The 17,914-nt window shown below is 46.3% G+C and overlaps 1 protein-coding gene across 1 annotated transcript in view; it reads right to left on the bottom strand.

Moving 5' to 3' along the window:
• Positions 1-702: 702 nt before the first annotated feature.
• The window catches only part of SP110 (SP110 nuclear body protein), a 38,460-nt gene continuing 21,248 nt past the window's right edge, over positions 703-17,914 (bottom strand). Inside the window, 12 exon segments of the mRNA XM_040639330.1 lie at positions 703-1,241; positions 2,345-2,467; positions 2,469-2,486; positions 3,048-3,119; positions 3,409-3,517; positions 4,219-4,334; positions 8,918-8,962; positions 9,788-9,930; positions 10,387-10,485; positions 14,370-14,438; positions 16,659-16,802; positions 17,159-17,185. Of these exon segments, the coding sequence (XP_040495264.1) occupies positions 1,131-1,241; positions 2,345-2,467; positions 2,469-2,486; positions 3,048-3,119; positions 3,409-3,517; positions 4,219-4,334; positions 8,918-8,962; positions 9,788-9,930; positions 10,387-10,485; positions 14,370-14,438; positions 16,659-16,802; positions 17,159-17,185 (1,076 nt within the window). The 3' untranslated portion in view covers positions 703-1,130.

The raw sequence follows: 17,914 nt of genomic DNA, 5'->3' as shown, positions 1-17,914 counted from the left end.
GCTGAGCTCAGAGCCTGACCCCAGAAGGGACAGGGGGCTCGATCTCAGGACCCTGAGATCATGACCTGAGCTGAAATCAAGAGTCAGACACTCAACAGACTGAGCCACGCAGGTGCCCCTGGCTCTGACATTTAAAAAATAAATTAAAAACACAGTTGGAGAACTTGCAGGTAAATATTAGAATTAAAAACTGTTACAAATGCCTTCCAGAACAGAAGGTGAAAACAAAGAAAATGTAGACAAAAATCCCATGGAAGTATTCCAAAGAGAAGGAAGAAAATAATATGGCAGAAATATGGCCAAGTATAAATGACACATGTAATGAATGACTTCTTAGAAAACTATAAAAGTGGGACTGACTCAAAAAGCAAGAGAACATCTGAATAGTTGAATGACCCTGAAAAGGCAGGGAACATGGTCAGTATTACCTCTTCGAAGAACATTGGGCTGTATAACTTTATGAGTTGGTTCATTTAAAACATTATAAACTATTCCAGAGCATATAAAAGGTAGAAAGTTTTAGGCATTCTTGTGCCAAGCTGGGATAGCCCTGATTTTGACAGGACACAGAAGCTTACAGACCAAACTCATTCATAAATACAGTGCAAAATTCTGAAAAATAGTCTGCAATGATATGTGAAATATACATATATATATATATAAAACAGAATATATATAACAGAAACAAAATATAACAGAATATATATATAAAACAGAAACAAAATCAGTTCCACACAATTTAGGATTCAACTGAGTTTGTTTTTCATTTTGGTAGGACTGTAGAAATTCTGAAGCTGTTACCCTTATAGTTTAGTTGAGCAAATGAGAATAGATAACTAACTGTGGGAGAAGAGAGATGGAAATATTGACAAAGAAGAGGCCTGCGGTGTTGGCTGGGATTAGAGGTATATTTTACACACGCGCGCGCGCGCACACACACACACACACACACACACACACTTTTAGGTGTAGAAACAAACAAAAAGAAGGCATGATGATGGTATGAAGGTTCTGGCTTTGAGTCAAGAGGGCAGCCAATAGCATCCCAGACTCACTGGCAGTCGAAAGACGGCCGGGGTCATGTCATCTGGATCCTGAAGTTGGGGAGCCTTAGTCTTTCTAGAACAGGGTCAAAGAGTCTGGAAGCTGCTCTCATTGGCTTTGCAAAAAATAAACACCTCTTTAAGGTCCTTTTCAAATTCTGCCTCCAAGTCCAATCCTATCTGACCAAAGTCGGAGGCCTGAAAGAGAAAAAAAAAAGCAAACAAACAGATGTCTAAGGACAAAGGATTAGGACGATCAAAGCACTTCCAATTTTGCCTTTTTTTTTTTTTTTTGAGACCCACCCTCCCTGTCCCAGGGAGCTTCCCAGCCGCCAGGCAGAGCGCGGGGCGGGAGGGAGATGCTGATGCCACAATGTTGAAATGGACAAGCCTCTGCCTGATTCCTAACTTGGACCTGACTGGTGGCCAGGACTGGAGAGCTGACTCTGATCACTGCAAAGCCTGAGCTTGGGGTAAAATAGATGGAGATAAAGCATTTCTTGAAAGGCCACCCTCTGAAGGAAAGATGAGCCTTCCGTTCTCCAAGGCTGACACCGGGCATGGAGGGGCTCCTGGGTGCACACTCCCTCCAGCTCCACGTGCAGACACCAGTTGACAATTTGTGGTTCGTGACCATGCCAACTCGTGCCCCGGAGGAAGGGAAGGAGGCTGGGTGGGGATGGAAATCTTCCTTAGGTACCTCCCGAGAAACGTCTGTACAAATGATAGTGTGAATCGGGATAAACTCCAAGACTCGAGTTAACAACCTGTTGGTTTGCAGGATAGCTCCGCTAGTTGTCCCTTGCTACCGACAAAGGACGAAGCCAACACCATCTGAGGGCAACTCTGGAGATTTGGGTCTCTGGGAAATTCAGGAGTACAAAAATCCAAGCACGAGCATCCTGGGAGTTTAAGTTATTTCATGAAGCTTAATTCCTTCACTTATGTCTGTATTTCTGAGGCATGGAGAACAATGTGACCATAAACCACCTTTCCTCCCCGCTTGAACAAGGAGGCAGGATGGGATCGACTGCTCCCAGCGCGACTATCCCGCCTGTCCTAGAACTGGGGACGGATTGTTGTCAGGCACTGTTGACAAGGGTACTTCCCTGTCCTGCTCGCTGTTCTTTCTGAATTCCTCCTTCCCACCCCTGGATTTAGAGGCTGCCTTCTTCTGTAATCCTACTCCTTTTGAGCTCCTTCCAGGACAGGATTGGTACAATTCTTGCAAAGTTCTGCTGTCCCGGAAATTAGGGAAAAAGTGGAAAGGAGGTGCAGAGAAAACAGGAGACACCCTTTACCTTGTAAAATGTTTTATGGTTGCGAAAGATCAGGCGCATGTCACGAACAAACCATGCCACTGTATACACTTTCTCAGTCAACCTTTCCTTTATCAGGTCCAACCACATGGCTTCCTTAAAAGGGCTCTCCATAATCTCGAATCTAGGGAAAAGGCACCGAAAGGATGATATTAGTGCAGACATTATTACTGGAAGAGATCCAACCGAAACACAACAGAGGTGATGATACTAGCGTTGGACTCGTCTCCGCCAGTCACTGCTCCAAGTACTGCCGCCATGTTAACATACGGCCCTACAACAACCGCTGAGATACGTGCTGATTACCCCCATTTGCTAGATGAGGAAACCAAGGGAAGGAGAAGTTAAACCCCCTGCACAGGATTTCACAGCAAAAAAATGGTAGAGGCGGGACTTGAAGTCTCCTGAGCAGGTGCTCTAAACCCCCTCCTGTCTGTAAGAAAGACATTCCCACCTAAGAGAAGGTGAAACTGAGGTGCACGGGAGACGGAGCAAGTCGCCGGGTGTTCCAGAACTAGGACGCGGTGGGTGGAGTTTGGACAAGGGAGTTCCCCGCCCCCCCCAGGGTCTGCAACCAAACTTGCTCTCTGCAGACAGCAGTGCCCTTAGGAGCCGCATTCCCAAATTCCAGAACGAGTTTTACATAAAAGAGATGCCCGGACGAGAATCATAAGGTGTCACTTACATTATGTGGGGTTTCGGCAAAAAAGGAGCTTTGTGGATGACAGTAGGCCTTCAAGAGGAGGAACTCACATTTCTGTAAAATGTGAAGAGAGCTTTAAAAGGAAATGCAGCTCTGAGAAAGCGAAGCCGGGCCTGTGCCCGGACAGACAGGCACAAACAGGAACAGGCAGACAAAGCCAGCCGTTTGCCAAAGAGCCATGGGTTGCATCGAACCCTGTTTGGACTCTGTTTGGGCACCGAATCGCCGTCCTTGAAGCCAGACACTGCAGGCACCCGCAGGCGCCCTTCCCTTCACCCTCTACCTGCTGGAATTCTCACGTGTCCGGGGTAAGGAGAAGGCTTGGGGTGGGCACCCAACTCACCACCTGCTCCTCAGGCTGCATCTGCCTCTCCAGGACCTCAGATTCCCTGTGACGCTGCTGCCTTCCCGAAGACTCCTTTATCTGGCAGAAGGTGCAACTCCACGGGCTCCTGAGAGGTCGGGCGTAAGTGAGCAAGGGCCAGGCCCCTGGAAACAGCCCCTGTTCCCACGGCTGCCACCGTCCTCCTTTCAGGCATGGCCGGTGGACACAGCTGGGAGATGAAGGGGACTCCTCCCAGAGTCTCCAAGACCCCACGTGGGGCCTGAGCCCACGACCCTCCCCCCATCGAGGCTGGCAACAGGGGGCTCAGTGCGCGGAGGGCCGTGTCAGGGTGAGTGGTGGGCTCTCCTTTCCCCACCCGAGCTGCTGGGAGCACAAGGCGCCCTGCCTGTCACACCCAAGTGTCAAAACTGGGCCTTCACCCCTGGGGATCCAGGCCTCTATCAGCCACTGAGCCCATGGTTAAATGCATGAACCAGGCCACGCTTCCCTCCTTTTCTGAAAAAGCTCAGAACACGAACACCTGGTGTTTCCCATCCTCAGTCCCCAGGGGCAGGAGTCAGGGTCGTACAACTAGGAGAGGACAGCACCCAGGGGCCGTGGCAAGGTGGAGTCAAGGTGGCTCAGTCACAGACTCAGAGACCAGGTGCTGGCATGACGCCACACAGAACACAGGCTGCGGCCCCATCGCGCCGCTCTGGGTCACACCTGAGCCGCGGTGCTCACGGGTCCTGCTCTCCGCCTGGAGACGAGCCACCACAGGCAGCTCGGGCAGAGTCTGTGCAAAAGGCAAGGCTGCGACTCACTAACCTCTCTGCCTCTGCTGACGGGATGTGACAGTCCTCATGAAAGGCTCTCGGACAAGTGTCACAGCAGAGCAGTGGTCCCCCTGTACAGCACACCTCACATTCCTTGGCATTTTCCCACTGGAAGGGGACATAACGCAGCATTGCTGGCGTCGGCACTGACACCAAGGGCCTTTGGAACACACCATGCTTCTGGATGTTTCCCATCAGCCCGACCATGGTGCTCAGGGAGAGTGCCGAGGGAGGACGAGCCCTCCCCCAGGGCAAAGAGCAAGAATCCTCAAGCGTCCCCTTGAACCACACTTGGTCAGAGCTGGAAGGGACTAGAAGGTCATTTAAGCCCTTCCTACACAAAACGTGGTCTGAGGACCAGCCACATCAGTGTCACCTGGGAGCTGGTCAGAGATGCACCTACTGAATTGAAATCCATTTTAACAGGATCCCAGGTGGTTTGGAAGTACGTGAAGTTTGAGAAAACACAGCTTTAGGCAACCTCCTCATTTCCAGGCAACCTGGAAAAACAAGATGCTTTTTTTCCCCTGCAGAGTCAACACAACTTAGTACCTGAGTCAGACTGGCTCCTAGGCGGCCTCTGCCTGGGTTCAGAGCTGTGCCCGCCCACTGTGTGCCCTCCCAGGCAAGCGTGCTGGGCAGACCCAGACAGTTCCTGACGTTATGGCGGACAAACAGAAACATAAAGACAGAGAGCAGCTGTATAAATGCGTCTTTTTGTGGGCCTTTGAAATCATGGTCTTTCTCGTGGCCTTAAAATGTGATCCAGTAAATTCTATAAGCGATCTTTCCTGCTGGATAAGGACCTACAGGCAGGAGCCCCTGGTTCCACTCCTGACCCCAAAAGATGGACAGTGGAGGCTCCACACACAAGGACATGTTTTCTCTGCATTAAAGGTAGGACTCAGGAAGAGGCATCTTTCTGGTTGGTGAAAAGGTGGGAAGCAGGCCATCAGGAGCTGGAGCAAAGGACTGAAGGAGCTGGGGTCAGTCATATCTAAGGAGAGAAATCCTACCACTACCCTCAACTGTCCACAACACAAGTACAAGGACCTGGGTGGGGCCTCAGGGATGGAAATGTTCTGTCCATTCTCAAAACTAGCCACTCAGAGGGGCAGCTGGGTGGCTCAGTCAGTTAAGCATTTGCTTTCGGCTCAGGTCATGATCTCAGAGTCCTGGGATCCAGTCCTGTGTTGGGCTCCTTGCTCAGCAGGGAGTCTGCTTGTCCCTCTCCCCTGCCCTTCCCCCTGCTCATTCGTGCTCTCTCAAATAAATAAATAAAATCTAGCCACTCAGCCAGAGCAAAAATTCCCCTTGATTTGGGGGTGAGTCCATCTCTGTCTTCACTGGGGAGCCTTTCTGAACAAATCCCTCTACTTTCAGGGGCCCAGGACTCCATAAAGAGGGCTCCCCACCAGCCCTGAAGTTCAGGTGATCTTTCTGGCCTTCCCATCCCTGAACTTCCCAGTCTGCCTTTCTTTGTCCCTACAGTTGACACTCTATGGCCATTCTTGCCCTCTGACTGGACACCTGGCCTACCCAGGTCCAGGGTGCAGACGCCAGTTCCCCAAGTAGCCCAGACATACCCACTCTTCCTAGTTGAGACCTCAGTTGGATCAGAGCCCCAGCCGCTCTGTGGTGTGAGCACTGATAGGTTTTCCCCCCCCTTTTTTTATAATGCAAATGCCTGACTGAAGCCTTGATTGCCCCAGGACCCCGATAAACACAGCTATCTCGCTATTTCTCAAGTAAACACATTTCCAGCCACACAACTAGATAAAGAGCCAGGACACCAATCCCCACTGAGGCTCCTTTGTTTTAGAGATCTTGGTTCATTTCAACAACTGACTATTTGGGCCACTTGTTTGTTTATTTTTTTAAATTAAAAAAAAAGATTTTTATTTATTTGAGAGAGAGAGAGAGAGCAGGGGGAGGGGCAGAAGGAGAGGGAGAAGCAGACTCCCCACTGAGCAGGGAGCCCAACACAGGGCCGATCCCGGAGATCATGACCTGAGCTGGAGGCAGATGCTTAAACAACTGAGCCACCCAGGTGCCCTGTGCCACCTACCCCCCGCCCCCCGCCTTCCCACACTTTAAATTCTAGCTCTTATGTTTTAAATTCACCAGTTAAGAGTGAGCCCGAGAAACCCTAGGCCCCTACCCTCTACCCCAATAAAGGCAGAGCCTCACGCCTATGCTCATTCCCTCTCTCTCTCTCCCTCTTCTTCTACCTCTCTCTCTCTCTCTCTCTCCATCTATCTCTCACACTTTGTGGAGTGTACTGCAGACAGCAGTGTATGTATGGCCCCAGATGTGCTTTGTAATTTCCAGGTCCTGTAAATAATAAACTTTTTTTCCTCCCAGTTTCCTGATGGTTATTGCTGGAGGGCATCTTGTGATTATAATAAGAACCACAAAGGCGGGTCCAGCAACAACACTGGTTATTGATAGGCTGTGACCAGCACAAAACACCCCCTTCCCTAAGCTTTGGAGTGGAACAGTTTCTAACACACATGATATGACAGAGAAAGAGAGAAAGAATGTTCAGCTCCACAGTTGTGTTCTGACTCTGGCTTTATGTTTGATGGCTGACATCTTCATAGTCCCACTCCTCCCTCTTCGAAGGCCTTTTACCACATCTGGGCAACTGGATAAGGAAGCTCATGGGCCCCCCCTCTTGGCCTCAGTGAGAAGTTCAAACCAGACAAGCTCGGCCCCCAAAAGGGAATTCTCACCCCGCCGCCCCCCAGCCGTAATAAAACCTTGGGCTACTCCCCCTCACTACTCAGGCCATTTTCAGCCCAGCTTGGGAGCCTGCCCTGCTCCCCCTAGAAAGCCTCAGCATGTGAGTAATAAAGCATTTCATACTCTCCGTGCATGTAGTGCATCACCAGTTTTGATATCTGGACCCAGGTTTGGTGTAGGGCTGATTCCACTCCCTTGCCGGCAATTAGAAGACACCTGGCTCAACAAAAAAGGAGTCTCAGTGACGGGGGTCTGTCTTCTCTTGCTCTGGCTTGTTAACTGGTTCCACAAGCTGGCTTATGCTTTAGTGTTGCTGTCTGCCGGGCCACGGCACTGAGGTTGCAGTCATCCACGGTGAGGCACCACTCATTCTTCCCAAGTTTAAGAACAGACCGAAGTGGGCAGTCAAATAGAGAAACAGTAGAGGTAATCACTCCTGCCTGAAGTAGATCTTGTATCATGAGTTTTGATGCTTGAAATTTATACTGGATTCTATGAACTATTTTAACAGAGGGGAAGGTCCATGGGTTCCATGTTGTAAGACTGATTTTTAAATGTCAAAAGAAGAGGCCTGCATTCATCCATTTGTAGTCATTACAAATTATCTCACTATCCCAATGTGACTGCTGATAGGCAGGACCGAAAGGTTGGGTCAAGTGTGCTTCTGACTATAATGTGCTGACATGTGGCATTGTGAGTGAGAAGGAACTTTAATATTGGGGCCATTAATTAATGCTCTGGATTTAAAATATCTTTATTGTTTTGTTTGCTGTTTACAAAAGTAATAAGTGGTCATTATAAAAATTCTACCTGTACATAAATATATAATATGGAAGGCAAATGTCTCATATAATCCTCTCCCAAAATAACCAATTCATCCAGATATATTTTCAATCATAGACCTACATAATCACATAAACAAAATTGGGTTCCTACTACTACTACTACTACTAGTACTACTACTAGTAGTAGTAGTTAAAGCTTCTGAAAGTGTTCTTGACTTAGGACCTTTAGGTAGTTTTCCATTGAGTGAGGAGGAGTCTATATCCATGCAGTTTTTTTTTTTAAAACACCATTCAATAAATTTATCAGTTTATTTTATAATAATGATGGGCATTTGTATTCGTCCCTAATTTTGATTATTACAAGGAGCACCCCTGTACACATTATTACAAGGAGCACCCCTGTACACATTAAGGTATTTCAAATCAGCATGGAAAAGATGTTTTATACAATAAACATTTGGGAGATTCCTTGTCTTTTTAAACTTTGAATGAATCCAGCCAAGGGTCAGGCCAGCCTCCAGGGTAACAGGGGAAAGGCACCATTGCCTCTGCCTAAGCTTCAGATCTAAGGGGAAGTTCATGAATAAGACTTGTATGTCCTCTGGAGGACATATTTAAGCAAGTGAAGAAGGCGGAGGAGGAGCAGCTGGTGCAGACAATGATGACGGCCATTTTCACCTTGAGGGAAGCTCTGCTGAGACAAAGCTCAGTTCAAACGTTACTCCATTTTGGTGCTACTGATAATGAGCACGTTGAATTGAGGAATAGTTGTATTCGATCAAGAATGGTCTTCTTGCTCTTTCACATACTGTTCTTGTCTACCTCCATTTCATAATTACTTTTCAAACTACAACATTCTATTTCTGACACCTTTGGTTTGTATTCATCCAAAATATCCAGGTCTAAAACACATGTAAATCATCGGTTTTTGTCCTAGTCCTTATTTTAAGAGTTATTTGTGTCCCCATCTCAAGTTAACTATGAAATTATGGTGGCACGTACATGTACCAGTGTGTTAATGCCATTGTCATGAAGACGCAATGCCTGAAAGTAAAGGTGACCCAGGGCTGGGGAACTTGAGGACTCAAAGGTGAGTCTTTGGATGCAGAGAGTCTGCAACATGGTGACTGAAAATGTGGTAGAAATTCACCTGCTCTTTACCTCTCTCTTGACACTTATTCTTGGAGGACAGAGCAAAAGTCCTTTCTGAAAGAGAGAAGGGGTCAGTGAATGAGGTTATTCTACAGGCTCTTCTTTTGTTCATATTGAAGTTCCCACTTCCTAGTGAGTATTCGTACCTGGACATCCTCTTGGGTCTCAAACCCAAGGTGTCTGAAAGAAACATTAGCTCCATCCTCCAATCAGTTCTTCTTCTGGACTTCATTTGATAAAATCATTTTTTTTTTTTTTACTCAAACCCAAGACCCATTAGTCCTTTTTTTCCCAGCTCTTTTCCCACCACTTTTTCCTCTCCATTTCTCCTTCTGTAGGTAAAGTCCTTATGATAATTTTTTGAGTGTTTTCGGGAGTTTTTGAGCTTATAAGTTTTTGAGTGTTTTGGGAGGCTTTATGTTGGGTTCTGGGACCCCAAAGACCAGTAGCCTTGTTTGTTGCTCACAGGATGAATTGTGAGCCGGGGAAGTACGGAGGAGAGACTGACCACAGACAGGGTGGTCTGGAAAAGCATCACCCAGGGATCCCGATGGAGCTGGGTCTGGAGGAGGCCTTTATTGGGCAAAAGGTGCAGGGAAGCTCCTGGTCTGTGTCCCCATCTGCCTTCCCCCCAGCTCACCCCAGACTAAGCTTCTTAAAACTCTCCTGACCTCACAACCCTTTAAAGTTCTCCACTGTGGATACCACCAATCTGCCTTCCCAACTTTATCACCCACAACTTTTTTTTCTATGAAAAATCTAGCTCTTTCTCAATCATGCTGTGGAATCCTAACAGAAATTCCTTCACATTTCTGTTATTGAAATTCCACTTATCCTTCAAGGAATTAAACCCGTCACCCATCGTTCCCTGTCAAATACCTTCAGCAACTCTTCTAAGGGCTTTCCTCTGCAAAGCACAGTCTGCTTCCATTTCCTTGTTTTTGTCCGTTTTCCTTCCATTTCAAATTCTTTTGGTGTGAACCAAACCCCCTCCTCATTCCGAATGCACTTCTCTGAGGACCCTGTAAGATAAAGATGGCCCATTCCCAGATCCAATGTCATTCTCTGTGATTTCACCCTAAACCTCAAATCCCTAATTGTGGTTGTTCTACCTGGCTGGGTGCAGAGAGACTCCCTGTGGGGAGGGAGCAGTAGCAAGGGAGTCTGGATTCCTCCTCTCTCAGACTGAAGGAAGCCCTAAACCCGGCAGGAGTGGTGTGGGAATGGGAGAGGATTTGCATTTTACGTGACATCTACATGTGGCAAGTAGGTCCCTGGATGACTTCCATGTAGGAATGGCGTGGCCCAGCTGCCAGGTTTACCATGACACAAAAAAGTGCAAATTCTTTCTTAACAAGCACTTCTTTCTCTGCAGCCTAGCTTGCCAGGTTTATTTCCTGGATGATTAAACACATGGCTATTTGCCTCTCTTCTAGTGGTTCTTAGGCTTCCAAAGAGCAGAAGCTGGAGAAACCCACCTTGTTTCAATTTCTCCTTATATAAAATCCCTTTGGCTTCACCACAGGTCACAGGAAGTTCAGGAGAGAGAAAATCCATAGTTTCATCTTTGGGCTTTTCTGAAAGTAGAAGGGAAAGTAGAAGAGTGTAGTGTTGCTCAGTCTTCATTCTTTCTCCTTCATGGATTTTCCTTTCCCTGAATTCTGATAATAGTAATAACAACAATAATCACGTAAATGACATGGGGGACGACCTCTGGTCAACGGGCAGGAGGTTTTCCATTTGAGTGGCAGACTGGCTAACAGGGACAGAACAGTTTCTGATAAACAAAACCATCACCACCACCACTACGACAAACAAAATGACCAGTGAAACATATAGGGCTTCTTTGGTGAGTGCGTTTTCATTCATAAGCATCCTGCTTATCCCTCTGTGCTGAGAGAAGTTGCCTGCTCAAAATATTCCATGGTCCTCATGCAGCTGCAGGAAAGGTCCTTGTGTTTAATCGTATCTCCTGACTTAAACCCAAGGCAGGATGAGTGAGGTGCTTAGTGCTGAGCTGTTAGTGTCAGTCTTCATTTTTTTGCTGTCCTTTTTCATTTTATTGCTTTTCTGTTTCTTCCTCTATGAGTAAAAAAGAAAAACCCCAAGAACTCTAGACTAATCTGCAAATTGCTCACGGAGAGATTTGGCTACTGTGAAACCCTGAGTAGGGATGTGGGGTATTGATTCAGGAGAAGTTTAAAAAGAGTTTAAAATAAATACAGCAATTCCTGCTTCTTTTTGCCCAGCCTCACTGTGGGTGGAGTCATTCCGGATAGACTACAGGAGCTGTCTCTGCGGGCACGGAGAAAGCTCTGACCGTGGCTTATGTTGCGTTATACAGGCTGTTACTTGCGGAATAAGGCTAGGCAAACAACTAGTCCAACTTTCTCTCTTGCCTCAAATTCTTATTAAAAGAGCCAAAAGGACGGGTGCCTGGGTGACTCAGTTAGTTAAGTGTCTGCCTTCAGCTCAGGTCATGATCCAGGGTGCTGGGATCAAGCCCTGTGTCCAGCTCTCTGCTCGGCAGGGAGCCTGCTTCTCCCTCTCCCTCTGCTGCTCCACCTGCTTGTTCTCTCTCTCTCTGCCAAATAATAAGTAAAATCTTAAAAAAAAAAAAAAAAGAGCCAAAAGGAAATGTATGAAAAAGCAAGAGCACCACTGGAAAAAGAACAGAGCAGCATCAATGGTGAAGAAACCATTAGTTACTTCGGAAAGATGTGAACTAGAGTCAGGTGAGAAAGCAAAGATCCCTGAGAAGTGAAGGGATGGCTCCCCTGAACAGAATCCTGGAAGATGCCCAGCCTTGGAGGGGCAGGGCTATAGCAAGCCTGGGTAGGAATGAGGGGATGGGAAGAACTTAGTTTCAAGAGCCAGCCAACATTCTTGTATGGGATGGCTGGCTCCAATACTTGTCTCCAGACTCTGCCCACTCAAATAAATATGGCTCAGGGATGACAGCTCAGCCTCAGGAGCCAGATTGGATGGGCTTGCAATCTTGGCTGTGCAATTTACTAGCAGGGTTATGTAAGTGCGTATTATTGTCAAAGTTGAGTGGAAGATTCGCCATTGGGGGTTCCTAATGTGGATGACAAGGCAGAGTCACAGGTAACTTTGGACTACTACTGCAAACCCCAAGGGGGATTGGCAGGGCACTGGGGACCTTGTACAGTTCTCTGTCTCATGGAACTAATTCCTTAATTCCCTATGGTGAATATAGGTCCCAAAAACCAGATGTCCCAGACATGCTTGCAAGCAGATGCGGAAACAGTGGGTCGCACTGGCAGTTCTGGGCAGCAAGCCAGGGTGCAGGGTTGTGGGCACAAGCAGGACTCCCTCCTTTACTTGGTGCAGCCAGCTTACCAAGTCAGGCAGGACCTCGTGTCCCGAGTGTTTTCGAAGCTACCACCGTGTACCTCAGGCGGGACAGCTCTCTGATCTGTTCCCAATAGTCCTGCCTTTAGCTTAGTTTCGCCTGCTCCTCTTGCAAACAGGCTTTTAAGGATGGAACCCCGAGAGGAAGGCCTGCCTGGAGCTCTCCCGCATCTATGAGATCACCATTCATAAGTGTGAGCAAACAATGAGGAACCTGCTAGGAAAAGCAAGCAATTAACCAAGAGCGTTCATGGAAATGACAAGCATGGTGGAGGAAACAAAAAGAAAGCTTAACAGAGACCAGGAGAAGCAGAATGGGGAAAAAAGCTAATTATTGATTGGCTAGATGAACATAGGGAAAAGGCACAAGGTGAAAATCATTCATGGACAGACAGGGCCTGAGGAAAGTTCCGGAGCTCCATGTTAGTAGTCATTGGAGCTCATACTGCATTGTATGAGTAAATGGAGGCTCTGATATTGGTATCCATACTTTGTAAAGAAGAATAGGTAATGTATTGATCTGACAGTTATTTAAGCATAAACTGTGGGAGGCACGGAGAAGCTGGACATAGAGCAAAGAGCAAGATTGACTGCTTACTGATCTCATTTGGCTTTCACACAGTGCACACCTAATTATAGTTGTGACAAGTGCCATGAAGGAAAAAAACACTAGGCTCTATGAAGGCATGCCAGGGAGACCTACCCTTGCCTGCTGGGACAGAGAATGCTTAGTTCAAGGTGAGGTCTGACGGAGTGAAGCAAAGGGAAGGGGAGAAAGGGGGATTAGCTTCAGGGAGGGGGTGTGTGAGGGGGACACACTGAGGAAGGCCTGAGCAGGAAAGGAGGGCAGCATCCAGTGTCAAAGTGGCCTAGGCTCTGAGAAATCAGGCTGGTGGGGACATTTGGGGTGTGGGTAGAGATTGGATTGTGGGCGTGAGTCATGTTGTGTTTCTTGAGGTAGGTGCCGGGCACATGTAAGTTTTTTGTGTTAATTCCTCAAGCTGTACATTTACGGTATGTGCAATTTTCTTAGGCGTATTACACCAGTGCTACTCAACATGTCTGTGTGTGATGAGATGGCAGCTTGACCAAACTAGAATCAAGGCTCTCAGGGTCATGGGATCGAGCCCCATGTCGGGCTCCACAGTGGGTGTGGACCCGCTTGGGATTCTCTCTCCTTCTCCCTCTGCCCGTGCTGTTCCCGGGGCACGTTTGCTCTCTCTCTCTCTCTCTCAAAAAAAAAGAAAAAAGAATAGAAATCAAGGCATCTCCACCGAGGAGGTCTTGCTGTGAAGACAGTGTGTCCAGTGTCACAGTTAATTTATAAGCTCCTTTTTACAGACCTGCCACAAACAGGTTTGTCGATGGCACCAGTCTGTGGACCCCACCTCAAGTAACACCTCTTCTACCTCAACAATAAATTCAATAAATTCATGGGGAAAAAAAAGACAATGTCACTAGAGCATAAAGAAGGAAGGGAGAGTAAGAGGGGATAATGCAGAGGGAGTGTCACAAAAGCAGAAGAAAAATGAATGCAAGCAGAAAAAGAGGAGGGGAAAAAGGAGGAGGAAGAGAGGACGACAGTGACCCTAATTGGTCTTGGAGTGCAGGGGGCAGAAGCAAGCCAAGAAGCTGACCCACAAAGACCAGGCCTGCACCCCTGTCTATCACAGGAAGAGAAAGCTCAGCTCTTTGCAGATAGGAACACCATCAAGGCCTTGGTTCCATAAGGGTTTTCACCAAGTTTTAGAATGAAGGAAGTAGAAGTTGATGTTAGAACTTGACTCATGGGTTCATCATTCACTCTTAAACATTTTGGGTCTTTGTTGATGGGTTCTGTGTTGAAGAATCCATCCCAGTGCAGAAGTGGTTGGTTGGGTAGGCAGCGCGAGGTATGCACCGGCATTCACCTGGAGTGTCAGGTGTGACACCTTGTTAGAGCGGAGAAGAATGCAGGTGAAGGGGACCTAGGCAGGGGAGGACAAGGATGGGAGGGGAAGAGAAGGAAGACACGGAGACAAACAATCAGCTGCTGGCCAGGGCTCCATGCAGCCTGACGGACAGGCCCTGTCTCTGGCTTACTTACGCTTTCTGGGAATATTTTTCTGACACCTTCTTCTTGAACTTGAACCGACATCTTTTTCCCCTTTCTTTTCTAAAAAAATTTAAAAGATTAGCGTCATCTATAATGTGAAACATAGATTTATATACTTTATATATCAACTATTTTAAAGTAATTTTTTTTCTGTCTTCTACCACTTTGGAGAAACAAGATAGATATGAATCTTGTGAAAGGAACATTATAGCATTGACCTTGAGAAAATAGCAACTTCATGTTAATAGGTAGGAAGGCTAAAAATATTACAGATGCTGTATATTCATAAATTAATATATATTAATATAATATATAATAAAAATGTTTTTAATACATACATACATAATATATATGTATTTAATACAAACAATAGAAGTAGATAAAGGATATAACCTTATAAATATAACACAGAAAGTGCTATTTACGGAAGAAATATAGGGCATAAATGCACACTTCTCAATGCTGGGCAATCTGGTCCCCTGGGGGATACTTAACAATGTTGGGAAATCTTTTTGTTTTCCACAACTGGGAGGAAGATTCTACTGGCATCTAATGGCTGGGATTTGCTAAACTTCTCATGATGCACAGGACAGCACTCACGACAAAGAATTATTCGGCCCCAAATGCCGATCAGTGTCAAGGTTGAGAAACTCTGGCATAAACCATCTTGGAAAAGATAAAGTGATTTGTCTAAATCAAGTTAAAAAAGAAGTCTCCACAACCAAAAATTTCTCAAGTTGGAAGACACAAATAAAACGAGAAAATTGTAATAAGATAACAAAGTGTTCATTTCTGTAAGTGATTAAACAAAAAATGAATTATCCTACACAAAAATGGGCAAATATGAACAGAGGATCCTCAAAAGAAAAAATTCTAGTAATAAATTTATTTTAAAAACCGGTATCTTGGTAGAAATGGGCTAGATGATGTTATGGTAAATTGTGATCCTCCCAAATCTCCGTGGTTGGTGACAGGTATCAGCAGATGACAGCCTGATGGCTCAATACCTGTTTTTAAAAATAAAGTCCTGGGACACCTGGGTGGCTCAGTTGATTAAAATTCTGCCTTCAGCTCAGGTCATGATCCCAGAGTCCCGGGTTCAAGCCCTGCATTGGGCTCCCTCCTCAGCAGGGAGTCTGCTTCTCCCTCTGCCCCTCACCTCACTTGTGATCTCTCTCTTTCACTCGTTCTGTCTCTCTCTCAAATAAATAAATAAAATCTTAGTAAAAAATGAACACAAAGTTTGACTGGAACGCACCCAGGTGCATTTGCTCATATATTTGCCTCTGGCTGCTTTCATGCTACAATGGCAGTGTTGAGTAGTGGCAATAGAGACTGTATGGCCAGCAAAGCTTAAACTATTATCTGGCCCCTTTTAGAAGAAGTTTGCCAAGTGCTGGTTTAGAACAACCCAACTGTACTTCTCCTTCATGTTACTCATTCATCACAAGTTAGATGCGGTCCCATGTCATTGACGTACATGGATCTTGGGGATGGAGGAACCTCTGTCTAGAACATTGTTGGTCCCATGCCAGAGAAAAAGATGATACAAGGCTCTTAAAGCTTTGGCTTTGAAGTGACGCTCACACTTCCGTCCACGTTTCTTTGGCCAAGTCAAGGAACATGGCCCCACTGGAGCCCACAGGGCAAGGGTGTATAACCTTCCGAGATATCAGTAATACAACCTATCACATGCAAGGTGCAAAGAAATTCGAAGGAAAACATGAGTAGAATATCATTGTTTGTTTTTAATCTGTCAACACAGAGACGTCTTATTATTTCTAGTTTTGGTGGAGGTGGAGGAAAAAGAGCATCCGTATGATATTAATGGGAGTCTAAACTGGCAACAATTTGATCATCGGTATGTGCGAGTTTTAAATATTGACAAAGCCACTTCGCTTCTAGAAATAAGGCATTAAGAAATACTCCTAAGAGTATGTCCACTTTGAGGATTGGTGCTACTCTTCCCATGGAGCAAGCTTGAATCAGATAGGAGCCCCCAGACTCAGTGGAGCAGTGGTGACTCTACTAGCAGAAATGTAAAGAGTAGACACTGCAAAGTGGTCACACTGTGCCATGTGGCACAGCTGAGGTGACCTGCACAGTGGGAGCACTGCGTGATTTCTTCCCACAACTGCTCTCCGTCCAGCAGCTCCTTGGGGTCTTGTCTGCATTTCTCCCTTCTACCATTCCCTTCACATGACACCCAACCCTGTACCTGCCCCATGAAAGACCCTCTCCCACTGAACATTTGAATGGCAGATTCAGTCCCCAGCTTACCCTTTGATTCAGAGGTTTGGACGCATTCGATCCTCGCCTTTTGGGCCCTTGTCATGATCTTTGAGCTCCTGGTTGAATCATCCCTCCTGTCAGGTGCCTGATCCACCACATGGAGCTTCTCTCGGGTGCTGTGTCCAGGTAAGGCTGCCCGTGTGATAGTGACTTGTGAATAGTTTAAATTCGGGTCCCCATTGCACCTCCTCTTCCCCATCGTTAGTGACTTCCCTTCCATACACCAGTTCTCAACCTTTCAGGAAACCCCGGTACCCCTGTACCTCACTTTTATCTGCTATTTTCTTATAGTTAGTCCTTTCCTTTTTTGTGTGCATCTTTTTTTTTCTTCCTCGAACTCACAATACTCCATCCTATTTCCCTTTCTCTCCTTCAACTCCTCTTTTTGTCAATTAATTACACATGCATCAACTGGAATGTAAGCTCCATGAGGGCAGGGGTGTTCGTGATTCGCTCACTGCTGAACCTGCAGGACTTGGGACACGTACCTGACACATACCTCACACTCCATTTGCCTTTGTCGATGGAACATGTAAGGGGAACATATTTTTGAAAATATTAAAATGATTGCATTTTTTTATCCTTATAAATCACAATGGCGCATGGTTCCCTAATTACTAAATCAATAAGTATCTGGGAAAAGACAGATGCTGGCTAGAACTGAGATGTCGCTGCTCAGTTGAGACCGTTTTGGAGACCTTACACAAAATCTTGAAATACAACTTGTTGAGAACCCAAGGGATTTCTAAGTTCCAAAAATTACCTTTATATGCTAACAGTACAAGTTTGGAGGTCTAAATGTGAAGTTTTCTTTCTCATCGGTAAAGAAAACTCAGCATATGACAAAGAGTGAGTTTCCTCCAGCCAAGGGAGGTGATGGGGTTGGAAATCGGGAGGAAGAGTCAAGAGGAAGAAGAAGGCAAGCAAGTAAATCTGAGTCCCCTCCTGCATCAAACCCTAAGACTGAGAGGCACTACAAACAAGAAGGAAAATTTGGAGCATGCCCAAAGCAGTGATGGTCGTGTCATGACACATGTTGGGAGCTGAGGGGAAATGCCCTCCCAGGGTGCTCACAGAATGGTCAGAAGCCAAGGGAATCCTTACTGACTGGCATCCCTTGGGTACATAGTGTTGAGTCAAAGAATGAAAGAAAAGGGAAGGAGAAAGGTAAGAGGGAGAGAGGTCAGACTGACAAGGACAGCAGAGAGATAAAGCAGAGGAACCAGAAAATGCAGTTTCACAAA

Source organism: Ursus maritimus, unplaced genomic scaffold (genome assembly GCF_017311325.1).
Source record: "Ursus maritimus isolate PB19 unplaced genomic scaffold, ASM1731132v1 scaffold_1, whole genome shotgun sequence".
In the NCBI taxonomy this organism is placed as follows: domain Eukaryota; kingdom Metazoa; phylum Chordata; class Mammalia; order Carnivora; family Ursidae; genus Ursus; species Ursus maritimus.
Note: the sequence above shows the minus strand (reverse complement) of the source record. Positions and strands in the feature narration are given on the sequence as shown.